The sequence below is a fragment of the Bos grunniens genome, chromosome 26, assembly GCF_055505025.1.
Source record: "Bos grunniens cultivar Pamir isolate PY7600 chromosome 26, Bosgru_T2T1.0, whole genome shotgun sequence".
NCBI lineage: Eukaryota > Metazoa > Chordata > Mammalia > Artiodactyla > Bovidae > Bos > Bos grunniens.
Genome location: NC_141190.1, coordinates 17680079 through 17697014, shown reverse-complemented (window position 1 = coordinate 17697014; position 16936 = coordinate 17680079). Strand labels below are relative to the sequence as shown.

Sequence of the window (16936 nt, the reverse complement as noted above, 5' to 3'; positions counted from 1 at the left end):
TAAATTATCTTAAAAAGCCCATGCCATGTACCCTCAGATGAGGCATGGAACAGGGTAGGATTACTTTGAACATAGTCGCTATGGAGAATATAATCCTGTATAAATGCTGCCTCTTCAGGTAATGCTATTCATCTAATAAACCTGACTCCGAAGTAGCGGTACTCAGGTTTTACGCTGTCATCACGTCACAGCCCTCTCCTTCACGCCCTAAATAGCAACAACAGTGTCTAGGCCCTCCAGGATTCCTAAATTCACCCATAACCACAAAACAATAAGTGCAAATGAAATGCCCCCATAGCCCTAACCCTACAAAATCCAAGAGAAATGTGTGGCAGGGAAGGCAGGGCTATTAATTTGGCCCCTCCACCGTTAGCTTAATACATGTTCCCCTGATGAAAAACACTCTTGCATCTCTGAGACCCCCAGTTTGGCAAACGAAATTCCAAGCAACTATTCACTTTAATTATTAATATATTCATTCGAAAAATGTTTCTTTTTTTCTTCTGAAAAGACTACTTTTAATGGCTTGTGGGCTTAATTAAGCGTGTCTTCCATTCTTTGCAAATTATCCGGTCTAGCCCATTATTTCTACCATGCATTTTTCCATAAGTGTAAATCTCCATCAGTAGACTGTATCTACAATATATACATATAACCCTAATATATATATATATATATATATGATTGTGTGTTTCAGCTCCCATGGTGAATAGATCAATCAAGCCGAATAACTCCTCCAAGTCAGCCTCTCCTCCAGGGACAGCTCCAGGTAGAATATACACATGAGTTGGTGTTTTTTTTGTTTGTTTGTTTATTGTGAAATGATTACATTCGGGGATTTGGCTTTCAATCCACTCTAAATAGGATAAACAACTCAGAGCAAATATTATGAAACAATCCCTTGTATTTCCAAATGTCTTCATAAGTAGCAACAGAGACTTCTCGTGTTCATCCTCTGTGTGGTGGCATCTGTGTGAGGGACCCTTGTCCCCATGTCCCTGCGTCTCCAACAGACACGTCCTGGTCTTCATCTGACCTCTCTGAGCACTTCACTGGTTTCTCCTCCTCTTCCCCTCCCCTGACTGAGGAAGCCTGCATGGGTCAGCCTCAGCCCTCTGCTCTTCTTGCAGAATATTGTGCAGGTTAAGAACTTGGGTTCTGAGCCAGGCATTCCAGTGCTCCCCCTTCTCAACTGTATCACACTGGGTCTGTACTTCACCTCTCCAAGCATCACATTTCCTCATGTGTAAATGGAGATAACAGCCCAAGCCCTGAGACAGGAGAATTCTGAAAATGTGAGTGGGAAATTCTTAAGTGCCTGGCATACAGTAGGTGCTCAATAGACCATTATTTTTCACGTCTTTCGGGTGTATCCATTCTCCTGTATTCACTTTGGTGGTCTAAGCTACTGACCCTCTGGTGCCCAAACTTAACCCTTCTTCCTTCCCACCACCACAAGCTCAATGCATCCATCACTCCTACCCTTTGGGCATTGTTATTCCTCTTTACACGTCAGCCTCCGGGCTCCATGTCTCAGCGTGCTTGTGCTCTTTCCCAATCCTATTGCTTTTTTCCTGAATTTGCTCTTCTATTTCGGAGAAAGCAATGGCAACCCACTCCAGTACTCTTGCCTGGAAAATCCCATGGATGGAGGAGCCTGATAGGCTGCAGTCCATGGGGTTGCTAAGAGTCGGACACGACTGAGCCACTTCACTTTCACTTTTCACTTTCATGCATTGGAGAAGGAAATGGCAACCCACTCCAATGTTCTTGCCTGGAGAATCCCAGGGACGGGGGAGCCTGGTGGGCTGCCGTCTATGGGGTTGCACAGAGTCAGACACGACTGAAGCGACTTAGCAGCAGCAGGAGCTCTTCTATTTTAGTTGTCACCACCTTAACCAGGCTTTCTTTAACACTTCATACCTTCTGTCTTACAGTGTCCACTAAGCACATCCTCGCCTCTAGGCTCTTTCCTCAGTCACTGAGATGAGCTGCTGACCCTTCCAAATGTTGCTAGCTTCATCGCATTACACAGCTTTTACCATGTCATCCCTACACAAACCATGAACTCTCAGCGGTTCCTAACTGTCTCCTGTTGCTGTTGTTTAGTCACTCAGTCGTGTCCAACTCTTTTGCGACCCCATGAACTGTAGCCCACCAGGCTCCTCTGGTCATGGAATTTTCCAGGCAAGAATACTGGAATGGGTTGCCATTTGCTTCTCCAAGGGACCTTCTTCTCCTGTAGGGTCTGGCAACTCCCAGACTGAGACCCACAGTGCTGAGTAATGCCCATAGCCTCACCCTATTACAGCACAGAGAGATGTAGGAGCCTCCTCCACAGCATTCCTCCTTAACCTCTCCCCAACTGTGTGCCCAACACACACACACACACACACACACACACACACACACACACTCCCTTCTCTCCCAGACCTGAAGGCTCAACACAGAGATTGGGAGACTGACCTCTGCTTTCAGTGACATGGTCCTTGAGAGAAAATGAAAGAGGAGTATTTTTAGTAGGTTTTCCTAGACTCATTTCCTGTGCAATTGCTCACCCTCTTCACAAGTTCTTACTTCTCCTCACCCTCAGAACCCGCAAGCTCTTTATACTTGCAGCATAGTGGTCAGAGTCATCCAGCTCATCTTCATTCCTGGGAACAAATGTCAACACACCGACCTAAAACGTCGTGGAGAGGTTGCTTTCTTCCCAACTGAAATAGAGACTCCTGACCTGTAATAACTCAGGAGAAGAGCCTTCATTACTGGAAGAGAAAATGTTTCATTGAAACAGATAAATGAAAGTTTAAGCACTCCTTTAGAACAATAGTTTAATACTCTCTGGCACTTACATCTTAAAATGCTCTTCTTGCCTTACATGGACGTTTTCTTCCTAAAACACACCTGATACTCCAATCAGCCTATGTTTCATGGGTCCTGCCTTCTGGCATTTGTTTGTGTTCTCATTTTTATGACACCAAACCCTACACATCCTTCAAAGTCCAGCTTGAAGTCTCCCCTCCTGGAAATCTATGGTTTTTAGCCCTTAGAGAGCTTTTCTTTGCCATAAGTCTCATCCCACTTATACTCAGCCCGCACCTATTCTCCAATTGCTTTGGGTCTCAGTCTAATCTCCCTAAGTATGTTGCAAGCTCCTTGAAGACACTGCCTTAGTATTGCTGACACAGGAGGCCTTTGCTGATACCACAGTGGGCTAGATCCCCTCGGTGTGCACGCCTATTGTACCCTGCACTTCCTGTTTATCCCCTGATCCTTCCTGAGATCTCTGTCTTTCCTGTAAGACTCTTAGCTCCATGTCTTGCTCATACTTGTGTTTCTAGGGCCTAGACAGGTCCTGGCTCAGAGCAGGTGCTGAAATGGTAGGTGGGTCAGTTGATTGAGAGCAATTGAGCCCCCCAACTCTGACTGTCTTTAAGGAATTATATGGCCCCATTATAAAAGATGCTTACTCCTTGGAAGGAAAGTTGTGACCAACCTAGATAGCATATTCAAAAGCAGAGACATTACTTTGCCAACAAAGGTTCATCTAGTCAAGGCTATGGTTTTTCCTGTGGTCATGTATGGATGTGAGAGTTGGACTGTGAAGAAGGCTGAGTGCCGAAGAGTTGATGCTTTTGAACTGTGGTGTTGGAGAAGACTCTTGAGAGTCCCTTGAACTGCAAGGAGATCCAACCAGTCCATTGTGAAGGAGATCAGCCCTGGGATTTCTTTGGAAGGAATGATGCTAAAGCTGAAACTCCAGTACTTTGGCCACCTCATGGGAAGAGTTGACTCATTGGAAAAGATTCTGATGCTGGGAGGGATTGGGGGCAAGAGGAGAAGGGGATGACAGAGGATGAGATGGCTGGATGGCATCACTGACTCGATGAACGTGAGTCTGGGTGAACTCCAGGAGTTGGTGATGAACAGGGAGGCCTGGCGTGCTGTGATTCATGGGGTCGCAAAGAGTCGGACACGACTGAGCAACTGATCTGATCTGATTATAAAGGCATTAGCCCACTGGATTTACTATTCATTAGTTTTACATTAATCTAGTATAGCTAAATTTTATCACTAGAGGCATCAGATGCAGAAACCAAACTTGAACAAGAAAATAATTTCTTGGTTAAATGACTGTTGGATATAGACAGAAGAAAGTTCAGGAGGAGGAAGAAAGTAAGTTAACTTAAGGAACAAACCTGAACAGTTAGAGGGAGTTTCTAAGTATGCAAACAGTATAGTTTTCAGAGATGATTTTTGTAAAATGAATAATCAGACTCCTGGCCTATGTCTTTGAATAATTGAACCATTGTCCTTTAAAGGCTTCAGAACATGCCCTATAGGCATCATGACAGTGCTAAGGTTTCAGGTGTCCCTATCAAAGTACCCCACCATGACACTTGAAAGTGAAAGTCGCTCAGTTGTGTCCAGGACTATACAGTCCATGGAGTTCTCCAGGCCAGAATACTAAGTGGGTAGCTTTCCCTTATCCAGGGGATCTTCCCAACCCAGGGATCGAACCCAAGTCTCCCACACTGCAGAATACTGGAGTGGGTAGCCTATCCCTTCTCCAGTGGATCTTCCTGACCCAGTAATTGAACTGGAGTCTCCTGCATTGCAGGTGGATTCTTTACCAACTGAGCTATAAGGGAAGCCTGACACTTGTTTCTGGTTAATGTTGCTCTTGGCTCTTTGATGGCTAGTAAGGTGCTGGTCAAGGATCACACACTGGATTAGGCGCAAAGGCAGGCTCTCTCTCTCTCGGCGTTCCATCCTGGGAAGCACAGTAGTGGGACTTAGCCCAGACTCCAAAGCCAGAGAGTCCAAGCCTTGGCTCTGACACTCACTAGGTACTAGCCTTCAAGCAAGCTAAGTAATCCCCCTGTCTGTTTCCCCTACTGAAAAAATTAAGGAGAAAATGGCACCTATGCCTCAGGATATTGTGAGCATTAAATGAGTAAAAAGATATGAGTCATACATAAAATACAAGCTCTTTGTGATTTATCATGATTATTATTGTCCAGAATCACTTGTTCAACCTGCCTTAATTCAAGACCGTCTGGTAGAGCAGCCTGTGCACATCTTAGGGAAGTGTTCCTTTCTTTCCATATAAATTTTTACTCTAAATCACGTTTTTCCAGCCTCAGCACAGTTGGCACTTGGGGCTAGGTGATTCTTGTGGGGGCTGTCCTGTGCATTGAGGGCTGTTCAGCATCTCTAGCCCCTGCCCACTAGATGCCAGTATACCCCCTTCCTCAACAGTGATTGGCAAAGATGTCTCCAGTCACTGCCTGGAGGAGGGAGACAAAATCACTCCCCATTCAGAACCACTGGTCTAAACAAACTGAAAGACTGTCGCCCATTGTGATTTATCTCTAAATGTGCATTTAGAAGGTGGTTCGAGCTCTGGTTGATTTTGTAGTTTTTGTCAGAAGATGGTACTCAAGGCATGTATTTCTGAGCATCCTCTAAGAAAACTGCATTTTAAAATATTCTTATTTCCTTATTTCCTAAAATTGGGGGGGTGCAGTGAGCAGAGTTTTGGAATTTACAATTCCTTGCTAGTGTGCAAGTTGAATTTTACCTGTAGCCCAAATTGTTCTGAAGTTGTTAAATACAATGTCTTTTTGTATTTTGTAAGAATTCAAGCAGTGCGTGAGAATATAGGATGCTTCAGCTAGTGTGCAAGCTCCACTAACGATATATATAGGATGCCTATAACAGCTAAAAGAGATTAAATCCCAAAGGCTTACAATGTCAACACTGGATTATTAAGAATAGGGAAATTTAACAACATGGTATGTAAAACAGAATAAAGGATGATTCATAAAATACATGTTCAGGTTGGTTCAGTTCAGTTGCTCAGCCATGTCCAACTCTTTTCAACCCCATGGACTGCAGCACTCCAGGCTTTCCTGTCCATCACCAACTCCCAGAACTTGCTCAAACTCATGTCCATCAAGTCGGTGATGCCATCCAACCATCTCATCCTCTGTGGTCCCCTTCTCCTCCTGCCTTCAATCTTTCCCACCATCAGGGTCTTTTCCAGTCAGTTCTTTGCATCAGGTGGCCAAAGTATTGGAGTTTCAGCTTCAGCATCAGTCCTTCCAATGAATATTCAGGACTGATTTCCTTTAGGATTGACTGGTTGGATCTCCTTGTAGTCCAAGGGACTGTCAAGAGTCTTCTCCAAAACCACAGTTCAAAAGCATCAATTCTTTGGCTCTCAGCTTTCTTTATAGTCCAACTCTCACATCCATACATGACTACTGGAAAAAACCATAGCTTTGACTAGACAGACCTTTGTTGGCAAAATAATGCCTCTGCTTTTTAATATGCTGTCTAAGTTGCTCATAGCTTTTCTTCCAAAGAGCAATTGTCTTTTAATTTCATGGCTGCAGTCACCATCTGTAGTGATTTTGGAGCCCAAGAAAATAAAGTCTGTCACTGTTTCCACTGTTTTCCCATCTATTTGCCATGAAGTGATGGGACCGGATAACATGATCTTAGTTTTTTGAATGTTGAGTTTTAAGTCAGCTTCTTCACTCTCCTCTTTCACTTTCATCAAGAGGCTCTTTAGTTCCTCTTCACTTTCAGCCATAAGGGTGGTGTCATTTGCATATCTGAGGTTATTGATATTTCTCCTGGCAATCTTGATTCCAGCTTGTGCTTCTTCCAGCCCAGCATTTCACATGATGTACCCTGCATATAAGTTAAATAAGCAGGGTGACAATATACAGCCTTGACATACACCTTTCCCAATTTGGAAGCAGTCTGTTCTTCCATGTCAGGTTCTAACTGTTGCTTTTTGACCTGCATACAGGTTTCTCAAGAGGCAGGTGAGATAGTCTGGTATTCCCATCTCTTGAAGAATTTTCCACAGTTTGTTGTGATCCACACAGTCAAAGGCATTGGGATAATCAATAAAGCAGAAGTAGATCTTTCTCTGGAACTCTTGCTTTTTCGATGATCCAACAGATGTTGGCAATTTGATCTCTGATTCCTTTGGCTTTTCTAAATCCAGCTTGAGCATCTGGAAATTCACGGTTCAAGTACTGTTGAAGCCTGGCTTGGAGAATTTTGAGCTTACTTTGCTAGTGTGTGAGATGAGTGCAGTGCAGGAGTTTGAACATTCTTTGGGATTGGAATGAAAACTGACCTTTTCCAGTCCTGTGGCCACTGCTGAGGTGTTCAAAATTTGTTGGCATATTGAGTGCCACACTTCCACAGCATCATCTTTTAGGATTTGAAATAACTCAACTGGAATTCCATCACCTCCACTACCTTAGTTTGTAGTGATGCTTCCTAAGGCCCACTTGGACTTCACATTCCAGGATGTCTGGCTCTAGGTGAGTGATCACACCATCATGGTTATCTGGGTCATGAAGATCTTTTTTGAATAGCTCTTCTGTGTATTTTTGTTGCCTCTTCTTAATATCTTCTGCTTCTGTTAGGTCCATACCATTTCTGTCCTTTATTGAGGACATTCCATTTTGCATGAAATATTCCCTTGGTGTCTCTACTTTTCTTGAAGAGATCTCTAGTCTTTCCATTCTATTGTTTTCCTCCATTTCTTAGCATTGATCACTGAGGAAGACTTTCTTATCTCTCCTTGCTATTCTTTGGAACTCTGCATTCAAATGGGTGTATCTTTCCTTTTCTCCTTTGCCTATAGCTTTTCTTCTTTTCTTAGCTATCTGTAAGGCCTCCTCAGAAAACCACCGTGCCTTTTTGCATTTCTTTTTCTTGGGGATGGTCTTGATCCCTGCCTCCTGTATAATGTCACGAACCTCTGTCCATAGTTCTTCAGGCACTCTGTCTGTCAGTTCTAATCCCTTGAGTCTATTTCTCACTTCCACTGTGTAGTCTTTAGGGATTTTATTTAGGTCATATCTGAGTGGTCTAGTGGTTTTCCCTACTTTCTTCAATTTAAGTCTGAATTTTTCAATAAGGAGTTCATGATCTGAGCTACAGTTAGCTCCCAGTCTTGTTTTTGCTGACTGTATAGAGGTTCTCCATCTTTGGCTGCAAAGAATATAATCAACCTGGTTTTGGTATTGACCATCTGGTGATGTCCATGTGTAGAGTCTTCTCTTGTGTTGTTGCAAGAGGGTGTTTGCTATGACCAGTGCATTCTCTTGACAAAACTCTGTTAGTCTTTGCCCAGCTTCAGTCTGTACTCCAAGGCCAAATTTGCCTGTTACTCCAGCTATCTCTTGACTTCCTACTTTTGCACTCCAGTCCCCTATGATGAAAAAGACATCTTTTTTGGGTGTTAGTTCCTGAAGATCTTGTAGGTCTTCATAGAACTGTTCAACTCCAGCTTCTTCAGCATTACTGGTTGGGGCATAGACTTGGATTACTGTGATATTGAATGACCTGCCTTGGAAACAAACAGAGATCTTTCTGTTGCTTTTGAGATTGCACTCAAGTACTGCATTTCCAACTCTTTTGTTGACTATGAAGGCTACTCCATTTCCTCTAAGGCATTCTTGCACACAGTAGTAGATATAATGGTCATCTGAATTAAATTTGCCCATTCCAGTCCATTTTAGTTCACTGATTCCTAAAATGTCGATGTTCACTCTTGTCTAACTCAATGAAACTATGAGTGATGCCGTGTAGGGCCACTCAAGATGGATGGGTCATGATGGAGAGTTCTGACAAAACGTGGTCCACTGGAGAAGGGAATGGAAAACCACTTCAGCATTCTCGCCTTGAGAACCCCATGAACAGTATGAACAATATAAAATACATGTGGTAGAAGGAAAAACTAAGGGTAAATTCTTTCCCAGTTAAGAAAACTTAGTAACCAGCAGCTTATGCAAAGCTTGTGCTGTTAAATCAAACATTAACATAGGGACTTCCCTTGTGATCCAGTGGCTAAGACTCTGATCTCCTAGTGCAGGGGGCTTAGGTTTGATCCTTGGTCAGGGAACTAGATCCCACATGCCACAACTAAAGATTTTGCATGCCACAACTGAAGATCTTGCATGCCGCAACTAAGACCTAGAGAAACCAAATAAATAAATAAAAAATTTTAAATTAGCATAATTTTTCGCTCACTGTGATTTAAACAGAGCTGATTTTTCTCTTTTGTTAGTATGCTTTGGACGCATCTCTCTCTACTGCATCCCCCATTTCTGCCTTGGAGTTTTCCAACCAAGAATTCAGCTTTACCAGGAAGTGGGGATCCTGGCAGTAAGGAGGGTATGATGTTGTCCCTCCCGAGCCTCCCAAGGGTCTGACTTCAGCCAGAGTGACAGGAAGGGTCACTGGCCTTGGAGGAGTCATTTTCCATCCTCCCATGGGCATCCGCAAAAGCACTCCTCTATTTCACTAATCTTTCCCCACAACAGGGAGAAGCAGCAAGTGAGTTTGACAGCCCAATCATGCCCCCAGAGGAACACTATGAGATTTTGACTGGAGAGGATACTGCCAGCCTGGGCTTTCAACACGAATAGCCTTAGTTTTCAGCAATGGACCTTCCCCTTAACCTCTCTGAGTCCCTGTTCACTCCCTTTGATCTTATGGGAGGCTCTAGTACCTGGCCCAGTGCCCAGCATCTAGAGACACTGCAGTGGTTGATTACAAGAGGATATGATGAAAATAGCAGTAATCATATTTACTGAGATCCTTTATGAGTTATAACTAGCCTAAGTCATAAAACTCATTCATTTTACATGTATAATTCAATGGTTTTTGTAAATCATCACATTTGCAGAGTTTTGTAACCAACACTAGAATCCATTTTAGAAATTCCACCCCAACTCCAAAAAAGCCTTGACGCCCATTTTTGGTCAATGATGTTCCCATGCTCAGCCCTGGGTATTCTGATCTGCTTTCTTTTGCTATAGAGTTATCTTTTATGAACATTCACACAGATGGAGTCATATAATGTGTAGTCTTTTCCATCTCACTCCTTTCACTTTACTCAATGTTTTTGACCATCAAATACTTTCAATCCCTTTCCAGCAATAGTTTTACTTTGCTTAGTGATTGCCCAGCTGCTAAGTCATGTCTGACTCTTTGCAACCCCATGGACTGTAGCCCACCAGGCTCTTCTGTCCATGGGACAAAGGGCTACAGTCCATGGGGTTGCAAAGAGTTGGACACGACTGAAGCAACTTAGCATGCGAGTACAGCACCAGCTGGGAATCTGGTTAATTCTCTACATGTTTGTGCATGTGTGTGCTAAGTCGCTTCAGTCGTGTCCAACTTTTTGCGACCCCATGGACTGTAGCCCGCCAGGCTCCTCTGTCCATGGGATTCTTCAGGCAAGAATACTGGAGTGGATTGCCATGCCCTCCTCCATGGGATAGTCCCAACTCAGGGGTCAAACCCTAGTCTCCGGCATCTCCTGCATTGCAGGTGGATTCTTTACCTGCTGGGCCATGGGGATTGTTACCCTATTACCTAAGCACAACAACTCTGTGTTAGATAAAGTAGCTAGTAGCATTCCCATCTCACAGAGGGGTAAACTGAGGAATGGTGACTTGTAAGAGGTCACATAGCCAGTTTGGTGGCAGAGAAATAACTGGAGCTGTGTCTTCCTGATACAAGGCCAGAGCTCATACTGGACTCCACCAGCACGGAGGACAGGCAACCTGCCCCGCCCTCTCCTTTGATCACAGAAGTTATTTACGAGGAGGGAAGGGGAAAGGAAGATGCTGTCTGACTGTTTGCAGATATGAAAGTAAGGGAAGCTTAGTAGAGAAGCCAGACAGTAGATATGACAACAATAACATGCCCAGGCCAAGTGAGCCCTTGGCTTTTAAAAAGAGAGGGGACCGCTGGGAGGAAATTCTGACTTAGACTTCTTTCTACTTCTTTATTTTTCAGGCAAGGTTGTTTTTTTTTTTAATCTCTTCACCGAAACCTTCCATCAACATCTATGAGTAGCCAAGGGTATTTTCACAATGTCAATTTTTTCTTTTCCCCCTTGGATGTGGGCAGATCTCACCTTAACTGCAAACGCCTTCATTTATAGCACATTCAATGAGGAACAAACAGGAGAGCTGTGACTTTTGAACGTATGAATGTGTAAAAGTCCCTTGAAATTTAGGTAGTCAAGACAAGGGTATTTCACAGAGAAAGCACCTCCCACTCACAGTGTCAATCTTAAATATTGAGAATTTGAAGAGCAATATCAACTTGATGCCCTAGCTAATGAAGCACAGTTGGACTCCTACTACTACATAGTCAGTTGATATTGATATTTTCTTTATTGCCACAGGAAATGTTAAAAATTTCAAGTGTAGCTTCTTTTTCAAAGTGTTTTAGAAAAATCATGTCAGGGTCAGGTTACATCTAAGTAAGAGTTACATGGGAGGGGCCTCTCTTTTTGCAGATGCCGCTGGTGAGAGCTTATGGAAATTAGCCCTTTTGTAAGGACTGTGTGTAGAAAGAGAGTCAATGGGCTCTGAGTGAGGGCCTGAAGGACTCTAGTGAAGTATCTGAGAATGAACTTTATGGCGTCTGCATTTAATACTTTTCAAGGCCTTACCCCCTTCTTTTGTGTTTGGAATAGGTGGTCCTGTCTGATGAGGTGGCATGGGGTGCCTTTGTCTTCCCTTGTAAATTCTGAGAAGGCAGAGGCCTACTCAGCTCTTCCACAGCAACTAACATAGTACTTCCAAGTGCTTAACACATACCAGGCTCTCAATAATTCTTAGTAATAGATTATCCCCTCACCGTTTACTTATGTGTGCTTTATCTTGCAAACTCAAACAATACAGACTGAGGGCAAGTCCAACCTACATTTATAGCTTATCCCCTTTAAGTCCAATAGGAACTGTGAACTTGTAAATGTCGTAGGTTCTTAATTAAAATATTTATTCAGTTCAACTTAATTCAATAGAGAGCCTTCATGTCCCCGAGCAGTAATGTCCATGCAGGTGAATATCGGCCTGAGAGAAGGCAGCCAGGAGATGCTGAGGGGCTGGCTTACTCTGGCCTCTCCCCTTCCAGGCCTGCTCACTGTCCAGTCTCTCACCTTCCACTCTCATAATGATGGTCAAGTAGGGAGAAGGAAAGTGGGCACGGTGGACAAGGCCTTTTGGGCCCCTTTTGTGGCTTCAGAAGATGAGATTTCGGTAACAGCTTGCTGCTTCTCTCATTGTGTCTATTTGTGCAATGGGTAAAGGCCCTGAGAATGCACATGGATGAATAAGTGTCCTCCAAATGTGAGGTGATGTGTGTGTACTGTGCAAGTATGCACAGTTAGGAATGATTGGTATCTCCAGGTGTGATCAGGAGTGGTGGGTCTGTGCCCCTCTGACTCTGGGCATCTCTGGTGTGCACATATGTGCAGTGATTATAGATGCAAGTGTGAGCCCGCCCCCCCCATATGAACCCTTGTGAGCTCTCACTGAGCCCACAGAATCAGAGGTTCTTAACTTGTCCCATAGGGTCAAGGAGAGGTCATTTAGCAATGTTAGAATGGGAGCTCCTAATTAACACCCCAGTTCCGAGCTTATAAACTGGCATTTTAAAAAGTATTTCATTACCTTTGCCTATGATAGGTTTCCCCCTCAAACTTCAATGTAATACTATATATGCTTAACTGAAAGCAACAAAAAACGCACATGTCTTTTGGAGCCTGCCAGCAAGGCCAGCTCGCTGTGCCATCGGGACCAGACTGACTTGTGTATATGTCTGTGCAGGTCGCAAGAGTGGAGCCTGGGACTCCAAGTCAACTTCTTTACCTGCTGCACCATCACCACTGCCCAGGGCCGGGTAAGTTCCTGTTGCAGAGAAGCAACTCTGTGTGATTGCAGTGACTGGTCTCTATCACTGCTGTACGCGGCCTGCCTGGAATCCACAAAGGAGTCCTGCCTGAGTATCTGGGGGCCAAAGAGGGGCAGGTGTCTTTCTGCTCTTTTCACTCAGAAGGGCACACCTGCCCAAGCTCAGACGCAGGCACGCCTAACATTACAATAGGTGTGCTCCTGGAGTGTGGAGATGAGACCCTCCCGCCCTACTCATCTCCATATCCAAGGCATGCTTCAAGCTGGACTTCGGGTGCCCCTGCTGACATCAAAAACTAGTAGTCTTTCCTCCCATACGCTGTCAGTTAAATCTTGAGCTCACTGGCTTGTGCTCCGCAAAACAGAAGCTCCAGAGCTTGAATAATTTTAAGACCCACAAGCAGGTTTCATTCCTACTTTCTACTCCTTGGCTTCTCTTCCAAGTAGTTAGTGATCTGTAAACAAATGTGTACACAGAGCAGCATGTACTGGGTGTTCAGTCAAAGCAACACTGCTAAGGCTCCTTTCAAATGGAGATGAGAGGGTCATTCTTTCTCACTGAACTTAGAAGAACTTTGTAAACTGTTGGGTGAGTACTGTAATGTGTTAATACTACAAACAGTGACCCAATAATGTCATATTGGCTCAACAGGCTATTTTAAACACACACTTAAATCTGTCCAAGGCTGGCCTGCATGGTTATAGTCTTAATTCTGCCTTTGAGTAAAGCAAAGAAGCTTTTAATTTCAGAGGTTTATTAAGCAAAACTCTGCACACTTCTCTCTTGGCTCAGTTTTATCACTTCAGACAAGTTACATAGTCTACTAATCTCTAAAATGTAATAAAAATACCCATTTAAAAAGGAGAGTGTGAGGTTTAAATAACATGTGAATACTCTAACCCAATACCAGGTGTCTTAGAGGCACTTGGGAATTGTTAGTATCCTTCCCCCAATCTTCCAGCTCTCAGCTGAAACAAAGTGAGAGACAGAGAGAAAGCCAGTATTTAGAATAAATGCAGATGACAATTATAAAGCCTTAGCTTCCCTTGTGGCTCAGATGGTTAAGAATCTGCCTGTAATGCAGACCTGGGTTTGATCCCTGGATTGGGACGATCCCCTGTAGAAGGGCATGGCAACCCACTCCAGTATTCTTGCCTGGAGAACCCCCACGGACAGGTGAGCCTGGCAAGCTACAGTCCATGGGGTTACAAAGACTCAGAAATGACGGAGCAACTAAGTACATGGCACATTAGAGTCCAGTCTCTACTGAACTAAGACAAACTGGTACGTTAGCTCATGCAAGAACCCTCAGGACCAGAGGTTGCAGTGGTTCTCAAACACATCATTTGTCTTGGGTTTATCTGTTTGGAGTGAAATTCTAGGCAGATGTCCAGTAGAGAGGAGTCACCAGAAGCTTGAGGGACACTGGCGTGGGGAGGCGCTGGCTGCCAAACACACCTGCTTGGCCACCCTCACGTCTTCACCCTCCTTCCCCAGACAGTAGCCCTGGAGTGCTGTTGGGGGAAGGGAGGGATCTCCATGCACCTTTGAAAATACAATTTGTGGTCCTTACATTACAGATGAGGAAACTAAAGCCCAGACTGGCCCTCACAGCCAAGAGAGAGGCCTGAGGTCACAGAGTAATTAGTTGCAGAACTGGAACAAGAGCTCAGTTATCTTGACTCCCTGGCAACTGGCTCTCCTGTTTATCCCCATTAACCCCTTGGCCATCTGTCAGCGGACGCTATCTGAGGTTCAGAAGATCATGACTGAATCCTGGTTTCTGCCCCTCTCTGCCCTTCATGGATCATCTTCTTACAGACTTGTATCACTTTCATTATTCTAGTTTGTATTTGAGAGTAAAATGATAAGTCGTCAGCTCCTCTTTATCTCTGCTGTTTTAACAAAGTCAATCTCTTTTTATCCCCCAGGAAGAAAACAGCTATGCCACTGAAGACAGTAAGTTAATTCTGTGTTTAAATGTGCTTCATATTTCCTGCATTGTTCATTCGTATCCCTTTATTTAAAGTTGACAATGCTTTCAGCTAAGAGGAACACAGCAATCTTGTTGCTGCCTGGACAGTCCAAGAGAATCTTGGAATCCTCAGTTAGGCAGGGAAGATGGGAGGGTCCTATCCTCCAGGAAGCCTGTGGCTTCACTGAGTAAGTGGCTGCAGAGGCCAGGCTCCCTGCCTCCTGTGACCTCTGCCTTCCCCTTGGGAGGCCCTGGGTCTGCTTCCCTACCTGGCCTGGGAGCTAATGACTGACAACTGTACATCAGGCACACAGTCCTGACTACACTCATATTCTGGCCAGAACGTGGGGAACCTGAGCCAGCCCACTATTTAAGGAAGCCATCTTGATCTAGTATCTACACTGTAGCCTGACATTTACAACCACAAACACCAAGACAGTGGGGTTCTGAAACTTAAGCCAGATGCCAGATTTCCACTGCACAGGCACTACTGCCCAGCAGCTGCTGGGGGGCCATGCCTTCCACCAGCCCTGCTGACAGACTGGGCAGACCCCACACCAAAGTGACACTGCTCCTTCCATGACACACTTCTGGTCCATTGTCACTTGATGCAAAGGTTGAGCTGGGGACTGTGTGTTTTTAATGGTTGTTCTCGTCATTGAAAGAAAAGCCATGCATCAAAGAAATACTCTCCCCAGTATTTATTTTAATAATATTGTTTTGACTTTTATTTCCATATATCACTGTATTGAGGATCCTTACCTTTTTTTTTTTTAATAGACTCCAGTTGCCTCTCAACAGAATGCCTCAAGTGTTTGTGAAGGTAAATCTATATTACTTTGATGGAAGAGCATGTCCTCTAAAAGTTACTTTGATTAAAAATTTGTATATAAATATATTTCTAAAATTTCTTTCATTATTTATAAGGCAACTGTAAACATAAAACTCAATTTTTAAACAGAACAGTCTTTATTTTGCCATGAGTAGTGAGTAGCAAAGCTGATCAGGACCTGGACTTGCCAAGCTACATCTGTGCAGAAGGCCACAGTCGACATGCCCCAAACCTGCCTGTCTGTAGACAGATGTGACTTGCCAGAAACTGCACCACAACCTTACATAGGTGTGTGCAGACTGATTTAGAACCATTCACATGTCTCAGAATTAATGGCTAAGTTAAGTAATGAAATTTTTAAAAATCTGTTTGTTTGAGCAAGTTCTTGTGCTAAGTTTTCAAAATAATGTTTCCTGAGTTCAAATATCTATCTTCTTAGTACACCTTCAAATGCTTCCTTTCCTTTATCATAACCATGTATACTTTCTATTAGAACTTTCCCATTTTAAAAAATTTGAATTTGAAAAATACTGGGAGGAAAAAACCCAGAAGAATCATTCATAATCTCAAGACCTAAAACACTACATAGAAACTAAAGCTCTGTACCCATCTAATTCCACAGTTGAAGGTACTCAATGTTAAAAGCTACCATTTCCTGAGTTAACACGGGCATACCTGTCTCTGACGATGGATGGTAGACATTTTTTGAATGTGCATTACGACTCACCTGCCTGCTTTCATTGCTCTGCTTGGTCTTTTCCATCATTTCCCACATCTTTCCTCCAGACTCCTTTCCTGTTGTCTTGCTTTCTTCTGCCTTTCCTTTGATGCTTTTGGCTTGCTATCCTTCCATTCCTTATGGTCTTCCATGCCTGCTGAGCGGGGAGCTTGGAGGGATAGTGAAGCCTTAGGGTGAGCCTCTACAGGAAGTAAGTACAACTCTGAGCAAACTTCATGGCTTCAGAGCTTCTTGGTGAAAGACTTGCTCATGGGAAGACATTTGACCAAACTCAGTTCTTCTCGGTTGATACTGGCTTTGGGCATGGGGACAGACATTTCATTCTAATCCTAATATGATCATTTTCTTAATGCAGAAAAACCTATACCTGCTGAACGCCACCGGGGATCTAGTCACAGACAAGAAAATATGCAGTCACCAGTGTTTCCTCCTCCTGCCCAGAAGTAAGAATCTTTTCCTTTAAAAATAAGTTTCCGTAACACCTGCATTGTCATACTGCACAGAAACACTGGCTAACAGTGATCAGTAAAGATTTAGTATTTTATTGCTTTGCTATTGGAGAAGGCAATGGCACCCCACTCCAGTACTCTTGCCTGGAAAATCCCATGGATGGAGGAGCCTGGTAGGCTGCAGTCCATGG

At 43.8% G+C, this 16936-nt stretch overlaps 1 protein-coding gene across 2 annotated transcripts in view; it reads left to right on the top strand.

Moving 5' to 3' along the window:
- The window catches only part of BLNK (B cell linker), an 82611-nt gene that overhangs the window by 56279 nt on the left and 9396 nt on the right, over window positions 1-16936 (top strand). For both annotated transcript variants that reach the window (XM_086378931.1, XM_086378930.1), the window contains 5 exons: window positions 698-769; window positions 12666-12738; window positions 14682-14709; window positions 15506-15548; window positions 16652-16739. In XM_086378931.1, coding sequence (XP_086235057.1) covers window positions 698-769; window positions 12666-12738; window positions 14682-14709; window positions 15506-15548; window positions 16652-16739 — 304 coding nt within the window. The remainder of the gene's footprint in view (window positions 1-697; window positions 770-12665; window positions 12739-14681; window positions 14710-15505; window positions 15549-16651; window positions 16740-16936) is intronic.